This window comes from Oreochromis niloticus, linkage group LG12, assembly GCF_001858045.2.
Source record: "Oreochromis niloticus isolate F11D_XX linkage group LG12, O_niloticus_UMD_NMBU, whole genome shotgun sequence".
Taxonomy (NCBI): domain Eukaryota; kingdom Metazoa; phylum Chordata; class Actinopteri; order Cichliformes; family Cichlidae; genus Oreochromis; species Oreochromis niloticus.
This window is the reverse complement of record NC_031977.2, coordinates 8,254,301-8,276,654: the sequence shown is the minus strand read 5'-3', so window position 1 is coordinate 8,276,654 and position 22,354 is coordinate 8,254,301. Positions and strand designations below refer to the sequence as shown.

At 39.2% G+C, this 22,354-nt stretch overlaps 1 protein-coding gene across 4 annotated transcripts; it reads right to left on the bottom strand.

Moving 5' to 3' along the window:
• Positions 1 to 318: 318 nt before the first annotated feature.
• On the bottom strand, positions 319 to 22,211 carry tango2 (transport and golgi organization 2 homolog (Drosophila)). 4 transcript variants are annotated; one of them, XM_005472994.4, is made up of 9 exons: positions 22,084 to 22,211; positions 20,246 to 20,368; positions 11,625 to 11,713; positions 9,798 to 9,917; positions 9,542 to 9,659; positions 2,938 to 3,005; positions 2,600 to 2,753; positions 1,608 to 1,712; positions 319 to 1,249 (listed from the first exon to the last, which is right to left on the bottom strand). In XM_005472994.4, the coding sequence occupies exons 2-9, from the start codon at positions 20,299 to 20,301 to the stop codon at positions 1,129 to 1,131; spliced, it is 831 nt and encodes a 276-aa protein (XP_005473051.1). In that variant the 5' UTR covers positions 20,302 to 20,368; positions 22,084 to 22,211; the 3' UTR covers positions 319 to 1,128. The 4 variants fall into 4 exon arrangements, with proteins under 4 accessions (XP_005473051.1, XP_005473050.1, XP_005473052.1 ...); XM_005472993.4 differs by having other exon boundaries at positions 22,040 to 22,186; XM_005472995.4 differs by having other exon boundaries at positions 2,600 to 2,750; positions 22,040 to 22,186.
• Between the last annotated feature and the right edge of the window lie 143 nt (positions 22,212 to 22,354).

The following is a 22,354-nucleotide window of genomic DNA, read 5'->3' as shown; positions in this document are numbered from 1 at the left end:
AAGATCAAAATACATATGTACATATTACTCAGAAATCATATCAAGTTTGAACTCTGCTTTTTTAGGGAACAGAAGAAGTCAAATTAACCATGGGTTCAATCTGGTTACAAAAAGCTTTCTTCACATTAGTAAATACATTACTCGTACATCACCTGCATGTGGGTAAATCTTGGAGTCACACAGGAAGCAGCAGAGCCAGCTTCCTAGGCCTATACTGATATAGAGTGAAATCAGCAAGACTTATATGTGTGCGAGCACATGGTTCCTGGCAGTTATTTTGTATCCGTAATCATAATGCAACAATCGAAAAGGGAGGTGTTTGGATAAACTGTTATTTATTGTCAGGCTGTTTTTTCAAGATCCAGTGCATTAAACAGTGCATTGAAACATTTGATGCTGTGATGCATAATTACCTAAACACCAATGACATGGTAATCAGAAACTTACAAAGTAGCCAGTAATCCTGGTAATGACTCGTGTGAACTTAAATCTTCTAGAAAAATATATGTGACCCTATGATTTGTCATAGGATGTTATTTTAGCCTGCAGCCTGAATATAGTGCATAAAATGTAAATCATGGATGGAAGGTTAAATCGGACCCCAAAAAGCATGTATTCATGCACCACAGATGAGCTTTTCTACACTTCACCCAGACAAGCTGTATTTAAAAACACTAATGTCAGAACCAGCCGTAATGTACTGCATGTAATGCGCCTAACACAGATCATCTGCTGTTGTTTGCCATGTGTGTGAAAGGGCCACAATGTCTAGTGTTCATGACAGAAAATGGCATCACACCAATCTTATGTTTACCAAATTACAAGCAATCTGTCATTTTTTTTACAAGTTTCATGACGTGTAGGTAAAATATTTTCCTCTACAAAACTATAAATGTCCTTTGGCAATCTTTTTTTTTTTTTTTAATTAGCATACATCTTTAAATTAAATCAAAAGTAAGAAATATATGAAACTGATGTTAACGAGGCAGCTAGTGACTAGCTGAATTAAAAAAGTGCTGATGAGTCTTCGCGGTCACATGAGGTTCAGCTGAGGGAGATGGCGCGGAAAAGGTAACGGAAGGAGAGACGATGCAGAAAGGCACAGAGCAGGTTTCCTCCATTGTGTCTTCACTCCTGCAGTTTGAACTGGAAAGAACTGGTGCTCCATTTGGTTGTGTCACAGTCAAGCATGGTGCGCTCTGTGAAGATCACGTTCCCTTCTGCATCTATCAGGATAATTGTATTGGTTCTGAATGGATAACAATACAGAGAACAAAACAATTATAAAATTAATATCTAATATGAATGACAGTGTTTATGAAAAGTCACTTTTCAGACACTGTTTGTTTGCCGCTGCCCTGCTAAATGATGTTTTGATAGCTTTGGAAAGAACTAACCCTCTGACCTTTTGGCTACAAGAGAGTGTCTGTACCCAATAATCCAGTGTTTCATTGCTGTGGAGGATTGATTACACTGGGGATTTTTTTGTGTGCCAAGAGTTCACTGTTCTGTGATCCCGCTATCTAGCACAGCAGTGTCAGTCACCACCGGTGAACACACAAGGGGGAAGAGAGGAATGATATCTGGTGAGTGTGTAAGGCACTGACCTTGTTCCATAATGAGGGGAGCGAACACACACGGCTGACAGAGCCTGGATCATGGACTTGCTGTAACAATCACCCTGAGTCTCCTGAATTGGATCAGGTGTGTTCCTGTTAAAAAAAACAACAAAAAAACAAAACAGATAATTTAAGAAAGCGTGTCACTTTTCAGGGTTTTAATTGCACATGCAGTGCTACTTTTTTCATTATTTATCGTTCTTGAAGCAAATCCCATTTCTGAGCGATCCATAAAATCCACCAATACCCTTTAAGTGCATGGGCATCTGCATGGAAACTTGGGACAGATTATACCAGATGCAGCAATTCTGAGTGCTATTGGTGATCGCTCCCTGTAAGTCCCATTCTAACCACCTTCCATGTGTGACCAATTAATGTGCTGGATCTCCTCACAGCAACCTTTGTATCTGAATTTCATTTGGGGGTCTTCAAAGCTGTGCAAGATTATTAAAGTATATTAAACTAAATTAAAAACTAAAACTAGATTTGGAAAATATTTTAGTTAACTAAAGCAATAAAAATGTATTTAGTGTTTTACAGTTTGGTCAAATTTGTCAACCACGCTGAGGGGGCTCTGGTACTGACAGGGATGTCTATTGGTCTATTAGATAACACCATTCACCTCTTCTTAAATTATGCTTCAATTACTTGCCCCTATTTATCTTATATATCAATCCATCCATCCTCTTCAGCTTATCTATTTCAGGGTCACCGGGGGACTGTCAGGTTGACAGTCTGGCACAGAGCTCAAATGCACTTACATTCACATCTATGGGTAATCTATAATCATCAATTCACTTGTATTCATATAGTGCAAAATAACAACAACAGTCGCCTCTGTTGTTGGGGTGGGATGGCTGTAGCTCAGGACGTAGAGCAGGTCATGAGCATCAGGCTTTTTCAGTGGCATCTCCTATATACATACAATTTAAAATGCACTGCAGTTGAATGAGATTTAAGTGGGTTGTTTGTGAACTTACAGCTCCTCATTATTAAGGACACTGAGCAGCTCTTGCACCAGCCCATCACAAGAGAGCGTCTGGTCGCTGACGACGCTGGTGAAGTGTTGCTTGCCTTTCAGCAGTTTCTTCCATGGAGTATCCAGCAGCGAGTTGCTCAAACCGTAGATTCCTGCTGAGGGGGAACAAGATAAATACAGACAAATTTAAACATTAGCAAGCTCTGCTAGTGTCTTTCTGGTGTAATCTTCAATCTGAGAGCAATTTCACTGCGGAAATGTCAGACTGACATGAGCAGGCCATAGGCCAGGAGGAAAGGTATGAAAGGTTTCTACAGCAACCATACTAAAAACACAGACCTGGATTTAGACGGATGGGTTCAGGGCTGCCTCTGTTTCCATAGTAACACACAATGTCTTGTTTAGCTCTAGAGAGGACACAGTAAGATGGGAAATTAGACATTTTATGATAATCAAACTTGTTTATGTCTAATTATGACTGTTGTGTCAGGAGTCAGAAGACTTGGAGGCTTGTGAAATAAAGCGAAATAGAGCAAAGAGAAAGTTCAAAGGGGCGCTCCTCAGGGAAACATGGAAAATGAGTGCTGAGGGTGAAAGAGAATAACAAAAGTGCACCATATAGCATTTTTTAATGATGCATTTTCTTTGCAGCCCTGGAAAATAGGAATTAAGAAGCCTGTGTTATTGGTGGAGGCAATTCAAGTGGGAAAGTAAAAATACTATACCGCACTAGAACAATTTTGATGTTATCCACACAGAACAACTGGGTGAAATTAAGGTTTCAAAGTAAAAATTAGTGCTGCAAACACCCTTGACTACCACAAAAGCCATTTAGTTACGGTGTTAGATCTCCTTGCAAGAGATCTCCTTGCAAAGTCCTCAGTTAGAGGGAATTTATTCAGTCTGAAAAAAATCTATCCGACATCAAGGGCATCGGTCACAGCTTTGGTACAGGAGAGTGAATAATAAATTATGATCGAAGCCTTTGAACCAGTAGTGGAATTCATTTTTTGATGTCAGTTTTATGACAGCAATACCAGTGGCATCAGTCAATCTCAAATGTGGTGCAACACCGTTTCAACATCTGACTTGGAAAGTTTCCCAGTCGAGAGCTGGCAAGACAAGGGCACAATGTGCTGCTGGGCTTTTACTCTGCAAATACATTTACTAAATAGTTTTAAAAGCCAAAATACATATTAGACAGCCTTTGGTCTGACCCGTTAGCACCACAAGCTGAGAATATTTGCCATTATTAACAAAGATTTCATGTCACGTTGAGAAAAACAAGTCTATTAATGAATTAGTAAATTGAAAGAATATTATTTTGTAACGGCTTTGATAATCAAATGAGCCTGCTTGGTTTTTCAACAAAAACAACAAATATTTTAACTGATTACATTTTTCTCAGCTTCACTTGCCTGAAAGAAACTACTTCTGATCATTTAGAGAATAACTAATTAAAACAGGTCAGCTAAACAATGCTGAAAAAAAATCCCTTAGTTGCAGGTGCTTACTTATGTTTTGCTCTACGGGAACATGAACAATATACTTCACACCCTCATTTCTTCTCTTCATGGACTGCCCAAGATGTTGAGCATTCTCTTCAGATTTAGCGCCATGTTGATCTGATTTACATAATCATCCCCTACATTTGGGGTTCTCTAACCGTGGGTTTGTCTCCGCTAATGGGGCTTGGAGCCTATGCAGGTGGGATGTGGACAACCAAGAGTCCAGCTAAGCTAAATGAATATGATGTCCCAAGGGAAAATAAACAGAAGCTTACCAATGCTATCAGCCTGACATTTAGTTATATTGATAAAAAAACAAAACAAAACATGCTTGTCGGAGATGCCAGCCTCAGTGGAACAGAAGATCCATCAGAACAGGCTTGGCTTTCCAATCTACAAATGTCCATTTTAATGGGGCTGTGCGCCTGCAAGATCTGATTTTTGTTTTAGGCTTTTCAGTTAGCTCAAACAAGTCTGAAAGGAGTAAGGACTCCAAGCTGACTGCTTAAAAAAAGCCAAATGAGGTGTAAATACTGCGCTTATGTTCCTCCTACATGTGAACTGAAATTTTAGTTTACGATGTTAATTTTCTTATCAAAGTTGATAAAAATTATGAATTCCCCAATAACTTACTTTGACATGATGATGTGGTAAAGAGCATTGTCTTAAGTCAGCCTAGTTACACAAACATAATGGTGTAAGACAGGGGTGGGCAACTCCAGGCCTTGAGGGCCGGTGTCCTGCAGGGTTTAGATATCACCCTGGGTCAACACACCTGAATCAAATGATTAGTTCATTACCAGGCCTCTGGAGGACTACAAGACATGTTGAGGAGGTAATTTAGCCATTCGAATCAGCTGTGTTGGATCAAGGACACATCTAAAACCGGCAGGACACCGGCCCCCGAGGCCTGGAGTTGCAAGAAAAGGTCAATAAAATCTTTATCAAATCTCATCTGAATGGTCAGCTTATAATCTTGCTTGTATTAAAATGTATATCGCATTGTGGTGGGGTGTGGACGCGGTGCCAGGCGGACGCACCTGCACGGCATCCGCAATCACGCCCCCCAGGGAATTGGGGTTGTTGTGGTGTATTATGGTGTAATGTATGTGCGGCTGGCAGCCGGGGTCAATAAAGATGTCTCAAAACTGTGATGTATGGATCTGCCGTGTCTCATTCACACCACACGCATATTTCGCTGAAATATTTGTATCTCTTTTAAACCTCAGAACTGAGCATGGTTTCTTGAACCAACAACTATAAATACATCAGCACTGACCAATAATTACTCAAGTCGAAAGCAGTCACCGCTCATCCAAGCATGCACATGGTAGCCAGTCAATGAGAACCAGATGGCACTGTAACCTGGGAGAGAAGCCTTTATTTGTCTGCTCTGCAAAAATAAAATCTCTGAACTAGTATTTTGTCTTGGTATTGAGGTCTTAACTCAACAATACCTCAATGGCCTGGCTCTATCTACACACTTTGCGTGTGATATCACCATGGTGGCAGCAGGTGGAGGATTTATGGAGAGAGAGTTCCATTTGTGCTGTTTGAAACTGGCTAAAATATTGAAAGTCCCATCAGGTGTGCCGTGGGTTGATTTGGGCTGAGATGAGGGAACAGCAGGAGGTCGGGACCATGGGGCAGAGCGAGAACAAAGAGGGAAGAGTCAAAAACAGGCTTTTTCAGATCTCAGTCAGAGAGTTAATCAGTATGCTAGCTGAGAAGTGTTCTAATGAAGAGTCCTCTATAGCGAGGCTGCAGAGCATCACCAGCTGTAGTGTAGTTGGCTGAGATGGTTGAGTGAGCTTTCAAGAAATTCAGGTAATTTTTGAGGGAAAAAAATAATCATAGCAGACAGAATCTTTGGGATTTATCAGCAAATCATTGAATAGGATGTGTTCCTACATCTCGCCTAGTCACCATCAGTGATTCCAACTTCGGCTTTGGCAATTTGTTTCTGTAAAAATGCAAGGAACTATTTCTAGTCAGTGTGATGGCACCATGTTGGTTGAAAAGAGATACATGACAGCTGTAGTTCTTAGTAAAACAGCTATTCAAATACTGTATGAAAACATGGAACTTGGTTCAAATATTTATACTGCACCAGTGATGTATTGTAATTCAGACCTCCCATCTGATACAAAAAGGCTGTGCATACAACCACTCGAACAATCAGAGAGCAAAAATTAACATTATTTAAATTTGTATGGCAATTTTTAGAGATCTGGATTCTCTTTGTGAATCATGCAGTGCTATTTACTGTAATCCACTCAGGAGAATCTCATCTTCTGTTCTTCTAAAACAGAATATGATTTCCCCAGAGGCGATGTTACAAGCACTTTGGAGAGAGGAAAAACAAATCCTCACAGTACAGTTTCTTTAAAATGTTGAGATTCATCCGCCCCTGATACTGTGGAATGTGCGTATCTGCTGCCCCGCTGCGTTTCTTTTTGAGCCTGAACAAGTTTCTGCCAAGAATTACAACACAGGGTTTGAGGCAATAAGATCGAACCACTTTCTAAAGTTGTTTTTTTAAAACAGCCAAACTGAAAGTGCATTAGGGAGGCATTTCTTTGCGGGCAAACATCAGAGCACATATTTAATAAAATGGATAATCTCTGGGCATTGACTTTAAAGCAAGAGCGACTTAAAGTGGGATCAAAAACCAGAGCTATAGACAAGTCAGATGAAGTGTTGGATATGGAGCCTCGAGAGCATCAAGCTGAGAATATCTGAGTCAGATCAAAATTTAAATATATATGGCATTAGCTTCGCGACTGTGAGGCCCAGTAGACATTTCTTTAAATGCAAGGCTGCCACAGACCAAATTATTCATGCACAATCCAATCCAACATGATTAAAGAATATTCCTGGTGAGGCTTCTCAATTAATACGGAGCAATAAATACATTATTAAATAGTTTGTTAAGTGTCTTGCTCTCATGCATGTCGTAAAGGGTGATGAGACATAGACAAAGAAGATGGCGCATCTTGACCCCACTGCCACCAGTCGCCACATCATAAATCATGCCTGTGCTTCAAGATGAAACAAAAATGCTCTAATTGTCACGTAAAGCTACTGTCTATCCACCAGATGCAGTTATTGATTCAGAAAGAAACCAAATGCCTTATTTCCTCAGGGCAGCTGGGCACACTGCAGTGGATAACAAACAGGCTGGTAATGATGGTGCTTACTAAAAAAGATGAAGCTTGTTTTTTTGTCACTGCTTATCATCTCTATCTGCAGTGAAAGTGACTCCCATCAGACAGGCATCTGAGGGGGGAAAAACATGGCATATTTTGACTTAATAAGGCTCTGCAGACAGTTTTTAGCCCAGACAAAGCAGACATGAAGCATTATCACATCATAAACATGCAGTTACTTTAGTCTGCTGGTCCCTCTTGAGTGTGGGGTAGTGTGAGTGTAATAAAAGAGGAATTCCTCCAGGGTTGTGCATGTGTAACTGCTGCCCCTGGTTTTAACAGGGACATCTGCATATTCTGAGCTGATCAAAAATAGCAGCTAAGCCACCTAGATAATGTCATATGGTTGCCCCTAGGTTAAAAAGGAAAAAAAAAGAAAAAAAAGAGGTATATCAAAAAGCTTTCAAAGGCTTAGATGATACCAACACTTCTGAAAATAAAGCTCCAAGTAGCTGACTTTTTGTGCAGGTATACTCAAGTATATACACAGACCTTTAAAAATACATGTTTGTTTGGAATCTCACATGTGTGTATTTCACTCAGTTGAGTGGTATGCTGAACTCCTGTGGCTTTCTTCACACTTTGAGGTGCAAAGTCTGCTGAGATTGGGAAATCTAGTTTCTCAGATGCAAAATACTTTAAAAAAATTAGGTGAAAATTATTAGCGTGAGAGGCAAAAAAGGTCTAGCTAACTACATTTAAAATGAACCAGAGTTGCAGTATACTTTAAAGCTCAGCAGCCAAACAGCATGATAGGAGTCCCACAGTAACTCATGATATGATGCTTTCACAATATGTAGCCTAATGTATTGATGGTACTGAGACACAGTGAATCTCAGTATACTGCAAACAATCTAAAATACATCACTGTGCATTGTGGTGCCAATGTGTGCTACTATTATTATGCTATTTTAAAAATGAATACGCCACGATCACAAATGTAGGAGTGACATTGGTTTCTGCATGTGGTAAATATATATTGATCAAAAATATTGATATTGATATCCTTTTTGATATTTGGCAGACGTGTATTCATAATTCATACAAAATATTGCCCTATAAATAAGCTTGGGTTTGAATGAGCCACTACACTACAGGGGTATGTTTAAGTCTTTCAGTTGTATTGCTGAAACTTGCAATACCAAAGCCACAGAAGATGTTTCCAACCTACAATACTGTTTCAAAAAGTAGCACCTTTTCCATTATATTGGAGTTAGGTAGAAATTATTATGTGGCAGTATGTGTTTTAAAAAAATAATATGAAAAACAAAATATTTCTCTATCCTAAAAGCTCTTTTTGGGAGAACAAACTACTTCAGGCTATGTTAAGAGGAGGAAAAGTCCACTTTTTCTTCTCCAACAGAGATACAACTTTTAGAGTTATATTGCAGCTTAACCTCTGAGCTCTCCTTTTCCCCGCTTTCCCTTTGGGCAGGTGCAGTCATAATGTTATCAGCAGGAGAGCTGGCTGTACTCCTGCCAGGAGTGGCTCCTCTCACAGCATCAAGTGTCAACACTTTATAGCAAACTTTTTATGTTACACATTTTTGTAATTTGGGGTAATATTGCCTTTACATCAGCTACACTATGCTCCACCTCCCTAAGACAACAGTATGGCTTCACTACATTGCAGCTCTCTACATGGGCCGACAACCTGACAGCTATCCGAGTGTGCACTGAGCCCATATTCTCTTTCTTTTCTATGCTTATCATCAAATTCAGTCAACTCAGGCTTGTGAAGCACATGGGAGGGGAAAAAAGCCTTTGTTATTTTTTATGCTGTCTAGAGTTTCTTTGTTTATAACCCTGAAATATGAACAGGTGTTCCTTTGGAATTTTAATGCTGGCTTGTTCGCAGCTCAGTGTCTTTTCAGTTCTGCCTGGCTGGCACTCCAAAGATGAAGATATTGCTTTTGTGGTTTTCTTTCCGTGGTAAGGCCAAAATTCAGAGAACAGAGTTAAATCCCAGTTAAAAAAATAAAAAAGAGACTCCTTTACTGTTTAGATTGTGAGAAGACACACATTATACAGCCTAGTGTGGCTATTTTACATATTTCTTCTCACTCTCTGGAAAATATTTTATCTTATGAAATGCAACAGTGGATAGCGTCTGTTTTTATAACAAAATCTTAGTGTAAACATCCACATGATGGATATACTTATTTGAATCAGCTTTATCAGTGGATAGAAAATATGCAGATGGATTTCACAACACGTTTTACTCACTTGAACTCAGCTGTGATGAGGTTAAACCCATTGTACAGGTGGCCTTCTGACGACACCTTCTTCAGGTAGGAGTAGCTGTCCTGATCCTTGTCCATTAAATAGTGAGACACTAGAAATCCTGCAAATTAGCAAACGTAATAAGAAATGTATGTAATGTATGTGTACTACTTATTCCTTAGAATCAGTTATATTATCACATGTATTCTAGACACTGAGGCTGTAAAGGGGCACTTGGGACATTTTCATGGCTGATTACCTCGTCCTTGTGCATCAGGGTTAGGACGTCCCTCCATGTAGTTGGTGATGGCAGCCAGCTTGCCCCTCTTGCTGATCCCCAGCCATGACCCCCCTTCCTTACCTAACTCCAGGTCCAGGCCTGGTAAACACAGAAGACTTACAATGTATTTTTAAAAAGACAGGGGCATCAGACCTCACATGAAAACAGTATGACTCGATTTTAACGGATAATAACAGAGATTCTTCAATATACCCTGCTACTTTTGCATGCCAGTTTTCCTTAACAAGAACAAATGATGGGTAACGAATGATTAACTCAAGGAAGAACTTGTCACTAACCATATGGCAAACAAAACACTGTTTAACTGTTAGACTTTTTAATTATTCACTGCAGCTAAGTGCTAGGAAAAACACATAAATTCATGCAATATTCAAAAGATGTGAAAGGCAAAGAATTCAACAGTTAGAAAAATGTTAATAAATAATAAAAAAAGAAAAATGAATAAATAATTAGTCATGGAAATTTGAAGCTTCTCTGATATTAGCAGCAAATATATATTACATGTTATTTTTGAAGTGCTCTTATTATGCTTTACCTATTTGACATCATGCTGTATGCACAAATGTTAAAAATGTGGATATTAAAAATAGACAAAGGTTCAAATAATGACGTCAGTGTGTGGTCATAGTCCTATATGCAGTGGATATCCCAAATATGATCATTTTAGGCACACAGCTCTGGCTGTGAACACAGGAGCCCCACCCCCAACTGTGCAAACCTTCTGTTTGGAAGAAACTGCCAATCAGAAGAAATTAGGTTTGAAGGGAGCACAGTCTCAAAGGGAGAGCAGCTTAAATAGCTTGTTTCATATAGTAGATAGACTGAGTGGCAGTAAGAAACCTAGTCCACATTAAGATGCACAAATAGAAAATATTTTTTTCTGCGTCACTGACATCACTATCAGAGGAGGTATAAAACTTATAAAACTTTTAAGATGTTGTCCAATTGGAATGAAATCTCATAAGAGTGATGGCAGGAATTATTTTAGTCCATCAGTAAATGAATATTTTCTTTCTACATCCCTCTTCTCCAGTTGACACAAAGAATGTCAGGCCCTGCAAATTTGCAGCACTTCCTGGTGATCAATAAAGACAGGTCCACTTATACTGTCAGTGACCTCAAGAGCCAAATGATCTAATTCCTCTGAGGGTGGATGGAAAGCTAGCTGGATTCCCCTGGGACCAATAGCTTACTTCCCTTCTCGCCATGCTACGTCTGCTTCAGGGCCCTACTGCTACCCGCCCACCACACTCCCGCCCCGTTCATCCCCCAGCCCTGCAGATAAGGCAGAGCCATTTATTCCTGTCACATCGCATAAAAACAGCCATCAATTAAGAACCCACTAGTGGAGTTCTGACCCCTCTATTACAAAGGGGAGAGGAGACTGGAGAACAACAAGGATATCACACCATTTCTTTCCTCAGCAGAAAAACAGAAGACTGATTTTCTCTGATTAGCCATAATGTGCACTGAACATCAGTCAATTAAATGTAGTTTACTGTGGGTGGGGATGTTCTGCGATGGATTTTTGAGGTGAAGGAAAGGGATTTTTCTTTGACTGATGAAAACTATTTATTCTTACAGGTAGAGGTAGTCAAACAGTACTAAAAAGCCAACCAACCTTGCATATATTAATCAAAATAAGCGATTAAATTCTAACAGACATGTTTACTCAAAGCATAAAAGAAAGTTGTTCACTAATTTATGTTAGCTTCAGCTTTAAAAATAATTGCTGTGTGATGAAAAGCTTGACTAGTGGTCTCAAGTGTACTTGTACAGGCTTACCACTGAGGATCTCATTGCTGGCCCCCCAGAAGTCTGCAACTTTGGATGGCCTGTTGTAGAACTCATCTCTGTTTGCAGCCAAAATTAGCCTGAGAACATAATAGGGGTGATTCTAGGTTAAAACTCGTAGGGGGGCTCAGCCCCCATTCATAATATCATGCATAGAATGTCTTTACAATACAATTACAACATTGCATTACAATGTTAAAAAGCAACTCATTTAGTTTGATGACCTATTGTAGAAGAACCACCCTGCCACTCCATACACCTGGACAAGATGCAAACTAGAAATAGAGCTGTTTTTAACTTACTCAGCACAAGATATTACCCAATCCCAAGGGTGCCGAATAGATTTGTAGTGGCAAACAACCTGTCAAATCTTTAGTGTAATATGCATCCTGTTAAATGCTGCCATTCATATCAAAAAATAATTGAAAGCACACAAAGCATCCATGTAAAATGATTTTCTGAAAAATAATTGTTTTCTCACCTAACCTCACTACCTGCCCATTTGCTCACCTGGTTCTTCGTGCTCCTGTATAGTCTCTCTATCATCTCTCTGTCCAGCCTCCTCGCTTCCTATTCGCACTGACAATTGCACACAAATGCATGGTATTCAACTATATATAATATAATATAATATAATATAATATAATATAATATAATATAATATAATATAATATAATATAATATAATATAAGGGCTGGGGATTCACATTTGATATCAATATAACACGCTGCTTAATTATGTGAAATCATCATCAGTGACACTGGCTTTGTATATTTTTTTGTTGACTCTGATCACATGTCCACTACACTTTTTCCTCAAGATCTCTCTTCTTGCTGTTTTCATCCAGCTTTCTCCCTCTCTCGCCTATGGGACATTTTTCTATCATATGGTGAGTCTAATTCATTTAATCTTAACATGAAGGTAAGAACATATGCTACTGTTATCCACTAGAGACTTATATAATCACAATACATACAGCATCTGTAATGATGAACACAGTAAGCCTTTGTGGTATATGGCCAGAAGGACAGTGTAAAAATAAGCTACCAGACTGTTACAGTGCAACTTTCACGTTTTCAGCATAACAAAGTCCTCAGATACAACCAGAAGCATTCACGTTAAGCATCTCATTTTCTAAATTGATTGAGCATAAGCCAGAGGAGAGAATATAAGGGGTCAAGGCTACAAAGAGAAGGTGTTTCTTTGAAGATGACCAAAGTAGAGAGGATCAAAAGAAATGTAACTGAAAAAAGAAAAAGGCAATGGAGTCAGGAAAGGAGCTCAAGTTTAGAGACTTTATCCATATACAGCAGGCTTTAGGATATCATTGGGTCACTCCATATAAAACAGGTTTATTTAATGAAGACATGCAAAAATGAATTGTAACCTTCTTGCAGTGTTGGGATTTGAGTCACAGGGGTCCCATCCTGGAATGAGGCCCAGGGTAGGACAGGCAAGCCCAAAGAAACTCCATAGGTCCGCCCTCCTGTGGGCCCATCAACCACAGGAGGAGCCATAGGATTTTAGTGTCTTGTGTGGATTGGACACTGGTCTCTGGTTACATTGATGGCCCCACAACCTGAACCCGTATAAGCAGTAGGAAATGGATGGATTGATGGACGGATGAACAGTTACAGATCCCTGTAGTAGATGGGATGGGATTGAAGTATGGTGTTTCATTATTATTTCCCAACTAGAGCAGCTAGTCATGTGAAATTTTGCAAGCAAATCAATTTTACACCAGCTCCAAGTTTCACAATCTGAAGCCAAATTCTTGAGCATTCCAAATGAAAAAAGCAACAAATTCCCATCCACTCTTATGTATTTTGAGACCATGTAACTCGTGGGAGGAACTCACTGATGTGTTTTATGAAATGACTCCAATGCCTTTGGCTTTATTTCTGTGGTTTTATTCGTTTTTAGAAACAACTGAAAACAGTTTGAATCTTAAAAAACAAACAAACAAACAAACTAGAATACAATACATGTTACTGTATTGTAAGTATTTAGAGTGGAGAGCTCAAAGATTCTGAACATTTGAAATAGGTCAGGTTGGATTTTGGAGAAATGCGCATAAGCATCTCTGGGTACTGACACAGCCACACCAATGAGAAGTGTATGACTATTAAACTCTGTAACAATCAAGTAGCTTGAATCAAGTGTTGGATAAACCCACTGCTGTTAGGAGCTACCTAAAGTGGAGAAAAAGCAGGCTATTAAGGGGTTAAAACAATTTGAAATAGTATTTTACAGGTAAATCATCTTATCTCAATCTCATTTTGCAAAGCTGGCTGTGTCTGCCACATGTGCGTAACCTTTCCAGGTGTTTTACTCCATTTTAAATTTGTTTTTTATTGTCGAAGCAAGGCTACGAGACAAACATTTACTGCTGCAAACAAGAGCGGTTAGCCTGAACAAGAGTGTGATCTGATTTACAATAAATCCCCTTCAATGGGACTCTTAAGTCTGACACAGACTGCCTGTCAGTTAAGCGCTGCACTAAATTTTGACCTACAGTTTATTATTATTCGGAGTAAATCAGAGAGTAATGACGCTATTATGCTCACAACCAACCATTAACAGCAAAACACTGTATTGTGACCTGTATCTAATGCAACACCTTTTCTATCTATATGCCTTTACTCATGGGTCACTTTTGTCATTTTTGTAGTGGGCTAGTATGTCCTCACTTAGCAGCTAAGACCCAACAATCACACAGCAACATGCAAGCACACAGTTTCATACAGCCCATCTTTCCTACTCAGATGTTATGAAAAACAGGAAACATTGACTCTGTTCCTTGATGAAAAAGGTAACCTCGCTATTTCATGCAATTTGTGAAATAAAATAATCTGCACTATAGCAGAAAATTATTTTATTGTGTTTATGGATCTTTTTGTGTTAGTTGGGGTGCTAAAATTTTTAAAGCCTGTTATCAAATTGAAAGTAACACAAAGACAAAATCTCACATTTCAAAAATAAAACTGAAAAAAATCCTACAGTGCTCATTTTGAATAGATGCCAATCACCAGTTTTGAAAAGGTCTATGCAGGGGATAGAAAAGACTGGAAAATTTATATTGACGAAAAACCACCCTGGTGAAATAACTCCAGGCTAATCACTGAAATTAATAACATAAACAAATAAAAAGCATCTGTCTTATTTTTAAGTACATATGGGGAGTGGCTTCGTATTGTGAAAAGATGCATTGAAAATACAAATAAAGCAATTCAATACATCTTAATGCCAAACTATGTAGAATTATCTATGGCACAGAATATTATTAAAGGATTCAAAAACTCTAGAGAAATCTCTGTATGCAGCAGCAGGGGTTTGCTGTGAAAGAGTTTGCCTATCTATAGTCACCTATCAAAAACTTTTGGGGCAGTATGAAATGACATAAAAAATGTTATGTTTTTACAAGCAATTTTTCACTCAGATGTCTAGCCTGCTTATAGAAATCGTTTACTAGCATCTCCACGGTTAGAAAACCATGTAACTAAGTACTACTCTATTGTTTCATATGATTGAAGAGGGTAAGTAATAGAGATGGCACGATACCACATTTTTTATTTCCGATACCGATATCATAAATTTGGATATCTGCCGATACCGATATGAATCCGATATAGTGTGTTTTTTAATCAATAAAACTGTTTTTTTAATATCTTGCTGCTTTTTGTATAAGTTCATACTCAAGTCAAAAAAAACAAAACACTAAAGCTATTCTGTTATACCTGTATGCAAAAAATACACTGCACCCAAAATATTTCATAGTTCAGCAATACTGATCAATCTAATAAACTTAAACCTGCTCCATCCTTCCTATTCTGGTATTTTAAAGAGTAAGCAACCTAACTAATAGGGTTCTAAAACTCCCAGCAAAAAAAAAAAAAAAGGGAACCACCCACCCTCCACCTCATGATGCTTAATCGACGTAATCAACTTTAATTTGATGCAGTGTGAAAAAAAATGCACAGAAATCAATTATTTTTCAAGAATAATTAAATAGATTCAACATCTTTCTTCAACAGAATTGCAGACTGCACAGATCATACCTTCCCAAAGGAAAAAGTACTATAGCTTACTAGGGTATATTAGACTTAATAGTTACTATATACAGTAATGGACTTCTATACATTTTACATCAGATTAAAACTTTGGGTGTAAGATTCGGATAATTATTTATTAAAAGCTCGACATTCTAAATGAGAATAAGAAAGAAAAGTATGTCTTTGTGCCCCCGTTTTCCCTGTTAATGCCCTATCGGCCCCCCTGGCTAAACTTTGCTAGATCCGCCCCTGCACAGTTACCAGCCGTCAGCTACGTAGAAAAGGATCCTGGTGTAGAAAGTAATATTAAATAAATTCTAACAACAGCTTATCAAGCTTAAACGTGCTGCTGTTGTTCAGCCGCTGGTTTCCTCTTTCTGGTGCGAAGTGGACAATAAACAAGAGAGACGGACTCACGACAGAAAAGCCAATCAGCTGATCATTGATCAGTTTCATGATTGAAGTAGCGGCAGGAGAGGGAGGTAGAGAGAAGAGGCAGTCGCTCCATATATCGATTGTTAAGCTTAACATGGGAATGCTTTACAAACATTCAGAGATGAACTTACACACTTGCTTTACTTCTCTCTGGGATAACTTTCTCGGAGATGAAATGCCGGACTGCTAGCGAGGCTACAAATACACACAGCCGCTCTATCACGTGACGCATACTGCTCCGACGTGCTACGGTTATGAGCCGAGTTACGCCGTGTCGCAAGTTTTGTGAGGTGCTTTTTTGATATTTAATGGATCGGATTACATTTTTTATTTCCCTCCGATATCCGATCCAGTAATTTAGGTCAGTATCGGACCGATACCGATACGTAATATCAGATCGGTCCATCTCTAGTAAGTAATAGGGGGTGCTGCTAACTACACCACTCCAATTGACTGACTGCATTCAGATATGTGTTAATACAATGCCGCAATGTTCCCAAGAGTTGGGGTACCAGCAAATTCACCCCAACGTCAGATGATGCAATGCTCAAAGAAACTGCAGAAAACCCAAGCGCCACAAATCAGAGTATGGGTGTTTGAAAGGGTTTCCAGGAGAAAACCACTTTCTCTTAAAAATAGGATTTTAGCAAATCCCAAGGCTTCTGAAACAATGTCCTTTAGATAAACAAGACTAAAGTGGAGATGTCATGCCACTGTCACCTTTAAAAAACAAACAAACACTTGTTTTTCAGCCACAGGACCTGGGCACCCTGCAGCCACCGAGTAGACCAAAGTTATTCTAGAGTCAAATGTGAACCCATTTGTCCAACAGCTTAAGCTTGGCCCAAACTGGAGACAATGGGATAACAGGACAACGATCTCAAGCACAGCAGCAAATCTTCAACAGGATGGCTGAAAAAGAAAAGAATCAATGTGTTGAAAAGGTCCCCTCAAAGTTCAGACCTGTCTGTGGCAGGTCCTTAAGAGAGTTGTGCATAAGCGAATGGCCACAAATCTCAATGAACTAAAGCAATATTGTAAAGAAAAGTGGGCCACAATTCCTTCACAATGATGTGAGAGACTGATAAAAGTCATACAAAAAACTATGACTTTAAGTTATAGCTGCTAAAGGTGGTTCTACAAGCTACTAAATCACAAGGTGCATTTAGACTGAGTCCCATGACAACATTTCTTCTTCATGACTGTATATATATGTGTGCCCCCAAACGTACACAATTTAAATCTCGGTGTGTGGTGGGAGCAGGGGGGATGGGGCTGTTAGTCTGAGTATGTTTGCTTGATCATATAATCCTTTTTATATCGAGTTGCTTGGATATGTATTTGTATGTCATATTTACTATTCCATCTGCCTCCCTAGGGACAGCAGATGGAAATGAGCTAGTAGCTAAATCTGTAATAAAGCATCACTTCTCCTAAGAGATGAATGCTTTTGTTCATGGTCCCTGACAGTCAAATAAATAAATAACTAAACCAAATTAAGGACAGATGTAAACACTCCCTGTCCCAACTTTTTTGGAAAGTATTGCTTGTTGCTGGCACTGACTTTAAAAAATGTCATACATTAAAAAAAGGTTTGGTTTTATTTAGTTTTTGTGCCATTTCCAGTAAATATAGGGTTTAAACTGCTTATAAACCATTACATTTCATTCAATATTTTTCAATATTTTAAGCAATTTCGCAACTTCATCTTTAGATGTTTTGAGGTAAAGACTGCTGTCATATGATTTCAAATCATTAAAAGCCACAAAGGCCAGTGAAATGCATCAGAACCTGCAAATGTATGTTTTTCCTAAGCTTCTAATGGTCTTCCTATTATTACTTCAAGATAGGAACATGCATCTTGTTAAAAGCAAACAAATAAGCCCAAATGACCTAACAGGGGTCGACCTCTGTGTATCAAAGGCTAATGACAGCCTGTTCCCATGGTGCTTTATGAGCCACCACTGCTCCTGAAAACAAAGCTAACACTAATGATGCTACACAGGAAGAGAGCATCTGCTTTTGCAACCTGAGGGGAAAATCCCGTGCAAGTGGCTCGGATCACAGCGTGAGTCAGCCAGCTGCATCATGTAGGAGGCACGGTGGGAAGCAAAGAGCTATCAAAGCTCATCGACACTCAACTTTGATTTCTTTCTATTCAACAAACACAGTGACTTATGTATCCAAACACATGTGGCTCCCATGGGATAATTTCCTGAGCCTTTGATAAATTTGCATCTAGGAATGTTAATGTTAACCTCATGGTGGGTCTAGAAAGATGAAGGAATCCCCAAAGTCACTAGACTTTCATTATCATCCTCTGGAGATAACGAAAGTAACCAAAAGCATGGACATCTTCAATTGCTGTCAAGACATTTGAGGTTGGGTCAGAGTGATGACCTAACTGGCATGCTGCCATCGTATAAAGTGACCGTATCCCAAGAGGATCAGTCATTTTATTTGCTGGTCAGTTACAGTGTCAACATGCTTACATCATGAATACATGCTTAGGATTGGTTCCAGCTCAGGAGGTGGGGCAGGTCAACCACCAACCTTCTGATCACTATCAGAAGGTTGGTGGCTTTCTAAGCACTAAGAAATAGAAGAAAGTGCTTATATGAATGTGGGGTGAATGAGGTATGTTGTATTCTTCTTTTAGTGCTCAAATAAAGTACAAAAGTGCTATATAAGAACCAGTCTATTTATCATATACTATAATTTACTTGCAAAGAGCCATGAGCAACATGAGATAAAGAACTATTACAAAAGCTCTATGAAGGGCTGCCATTATGCTGTTTGTTTAGTACATCAGCATCATCTTTTGGCTGAAGGGATTGCAAGTGGCGCTTTTATATTATGTTTAAATGACTAACCTTAATGAGAAGTGATACAATATATCCAGGTCAAAATCATACTGCACTGCTATTTGGCGGACTGCTGCAGTGCTTTTGTTCTGAGCAGCTGGAGAAAAAAAACACAGTGGAGACTAGAAAATTGCGTTTCTGAGTACAGAGATCTCAGCATGCGGGTAATCAGCGAGTCATTTGTGTGGAATATTAACCCATTTAACTCCCGCAGATCCATTCCTGTCATTTTGTGCTGTGAGCGCTTTAATAATTGCACCTAATGAAACTTTAATTCTGCCTTCAATCCAATTTTATCTTAGCATGCTGCATATTCCTTTCTTTGGCTCAGTCGAATGTGTAAATCAAAACTACTTCTGCAGCCAGTACAGTCTATAAATAGCAGACATGATACTGCATTAGGACACAGTGCGTTTCACCTTTCCCCAGGTTCAGGTCTGAGTCAGTACTCATAACACACCTCTGCTGTGATCTCCTTAGGTGAGGTCAGACTCCCAGAGGGAAGGACAAAGATGGACAATGGCCTGGCAGAGAGCTTGCTCTCAAGCTCTGGGGGATTATAATAAGCTGGGGCTCCACATACCATCAGGCTGTAACTCACACTGACTGCTTGTACTACACTGATCTGTGCTGCTCACTAAAAGAAGTTAGCATTTACTGCTGGGTAGGGCACACGGAGGTTGCACAAAGAGTCAGTGCTTTCATAAAATTGGCAGAGAGGCTGTTTATAACTTTCCAAGTTGCAGGAAGTATCCAGCTTTGTGAGGGAATCACAGCAAAGATGTGAAAAAACATTGCAAGAGTTTGTTAGCTGTATGTTAACTACGAATTTTGAGAAACATGCTCCAAGTAAAATATTTAAAACCGGCACAAACAGTTACATAATAAATCTGCATAAGAACATAAATGTTCCATAGTTTTTATCATCTCACCGGCTAAAACATAGCACATAGAGGTGGCAATAACATTAACATAACCACAATGTTTCTCCACTTGCTGCTACACACTTGATTTACGAGGTTAGAAGAGTAATATTGCACTTAGAGTCTCTGCTGGAGTGTCCTTAGGCAAGATACTAAAATCTCTGCTCAGAGTGTGCAGTTCTGTGGCTGACAATGCCTCGAGAGGGTTTGCTGATACCTGTTTTTTGTGCTTACCTTGTTTTTGCTTTATTACCTACAGTCATATGAGACAGCTCTATTGTTTGTCAAGAACTTGCTTCAAGTCCTTGTATATTTAATGCATGACTTAACTGCCTTACCTGTAGGCATTTTTGGATGCAGGCCGGGGGTCAAACTTGAAGAAAATTATACACATGGATGTGCTGGGGATTGATGGCAGGGCTTTCACGTGGTTCACATCTGCCTCTAAATCTTAGCCATACCTGACAAAGAGAAGAATATAGAAGGAGTTATTCTGAATACCCTTTAAAGAAAACAAACAATCTAATTCCCACATCTTGCGATATCACAGCAAAAACAAAAATGACTAATGAGAAAAAAAAAACTCCTTGTGTACTTTAAATCCTATTTCTCTTGAATTCCTTTGAAGTGTTTCAAAAACTTGACTGAAATTGTGGTAAATTTAATTAACCAGACTAGATTTGGAAAGGCACCTGCCTATAGAAGTCATGACTGATGATGCATGTCAGAGTAAAAACCACGCCAAGTCAGAGTTCCTGCAGTCATCAGAAACAGTGCTGCATTGCAAAGCACGCAAAGCATTTTGCTGCAGGGAAAGTTCCTAAGAACAGGATGGCCTTTATATTGCTTAAATGAAAGCAGTTTGGAATAAACAGGACTCTTAAAACTGTTGAACTCCCAGGCCATCCAATCAACCGAAAGAGCAGGGACTTTAGTAGAAGTGACCCAGTGGTCGTTCTTACTGAAATTCTGTGTGGAGATGAGAGAACCTTCAAAAGGACACTCATCACTGCAGTACTCCAGTGATATCCGGTTTATGGCCCAGATGGCAGGCAGAAGGAGGTTCCTCATATCAGACTATGAGAAAAAAGATTTCTAACCTGAGGAAACCAAGTCCTCTCATCGCCTGAGAGCGACAAGAGTGAGTGACCAGAAAATAGACAATATAGACTACTGGAGTTGGCAAAGCTGGGGGGAAGACAAGACGTTCAACCTGCCAAGGGGATCCCCACCCAGACTCATGATTTAACCCACCGACAGTTTGTAAATTAAATAACAAACATCTATGTATAAACCTGAAAATAGATCCCAGGTGACACTCCTCTAATCAAACAAAGTTAATGTGATATTCACGTTTTTTAATTAACATATTTTCTACGTTTTTGTTCCGTCATTTTGAGGCGAATGAAGTTCTGAAAACTTTCTGAATACATTGTTTCCAGACTTAGAACACGCCACTCAAAGGTTTTTTCTCTGTCTGTGTTCACACAGCACCGAGTTTATATGTGGAAGAAAAACGGTTTCCCCTTATAGAATATGCTAATCCCATTTTATTACTGTCTTTGCAGTATATTGTGTGGTCATGTCCTGCCCCATATTCAGAAGGACTGGGATACAAGTCATCAGCTACAGTATGCTAACTGTAATGAGTGCAAAGGTAGCAAGTGAGTAGAGTCGTAAACTTAGCCATATATCACAATGACATTTAATGACTCGCTAGTCCGACCCCAATAATCAGCTGATATTATGAAGCTAGAGGGTTGTGACAACTTGTCACAGTTGACATCAACTACACATTTTGAATGATACGAGGACACGAGCGACTAGCATTGTCGCAGGACATTAATATTTGCTAGACACCAACGAACTAGCTTAGTAGCATATCCACAGACAAAATATTAGTCGAGTAATGTGGTTAGGTGAACGATGAGTTCCAGGATAACTTCACCTATAAATAACTAGCTAACGTTAGCTTAGTAATACTTAACAGTATAACGAGGACACAAACCCAGCAAACTTTAGCTACCTACCCAAACTTAGTTATGTGCGAAACAATATACTGCAAATGATATCTGGCTTATCGTTTTTCTTCTACACTGTTTACTGCTGTTGTGTCGGCTCTTTGTACTCACCACCCATCAACACTCGGGGTTGACAGCTAAAAGGAAGTACTCACAAAGAGTGACCTCGATTTGTGTCGTCAGTCGTTTCATAAGGCTAAAAATCCGACGTGACCGGTTATTATCTGTGAGGTGACCTTAACCCCGCCCGCCTTTGGATTTTACGTACATAAAACAAGCGCAAATGCTCAGTATTCCAGTGTGATTGGTCGTTTTACAAAGCAAGAACAGCCAAGCTCGCAGTAAACGGAAGCAATAGGGTTTCCGATTTAGTTAGCATTATTTTCAAAATAAAAGCATTAGTGTCAGAACTGTATTTTTAATGTT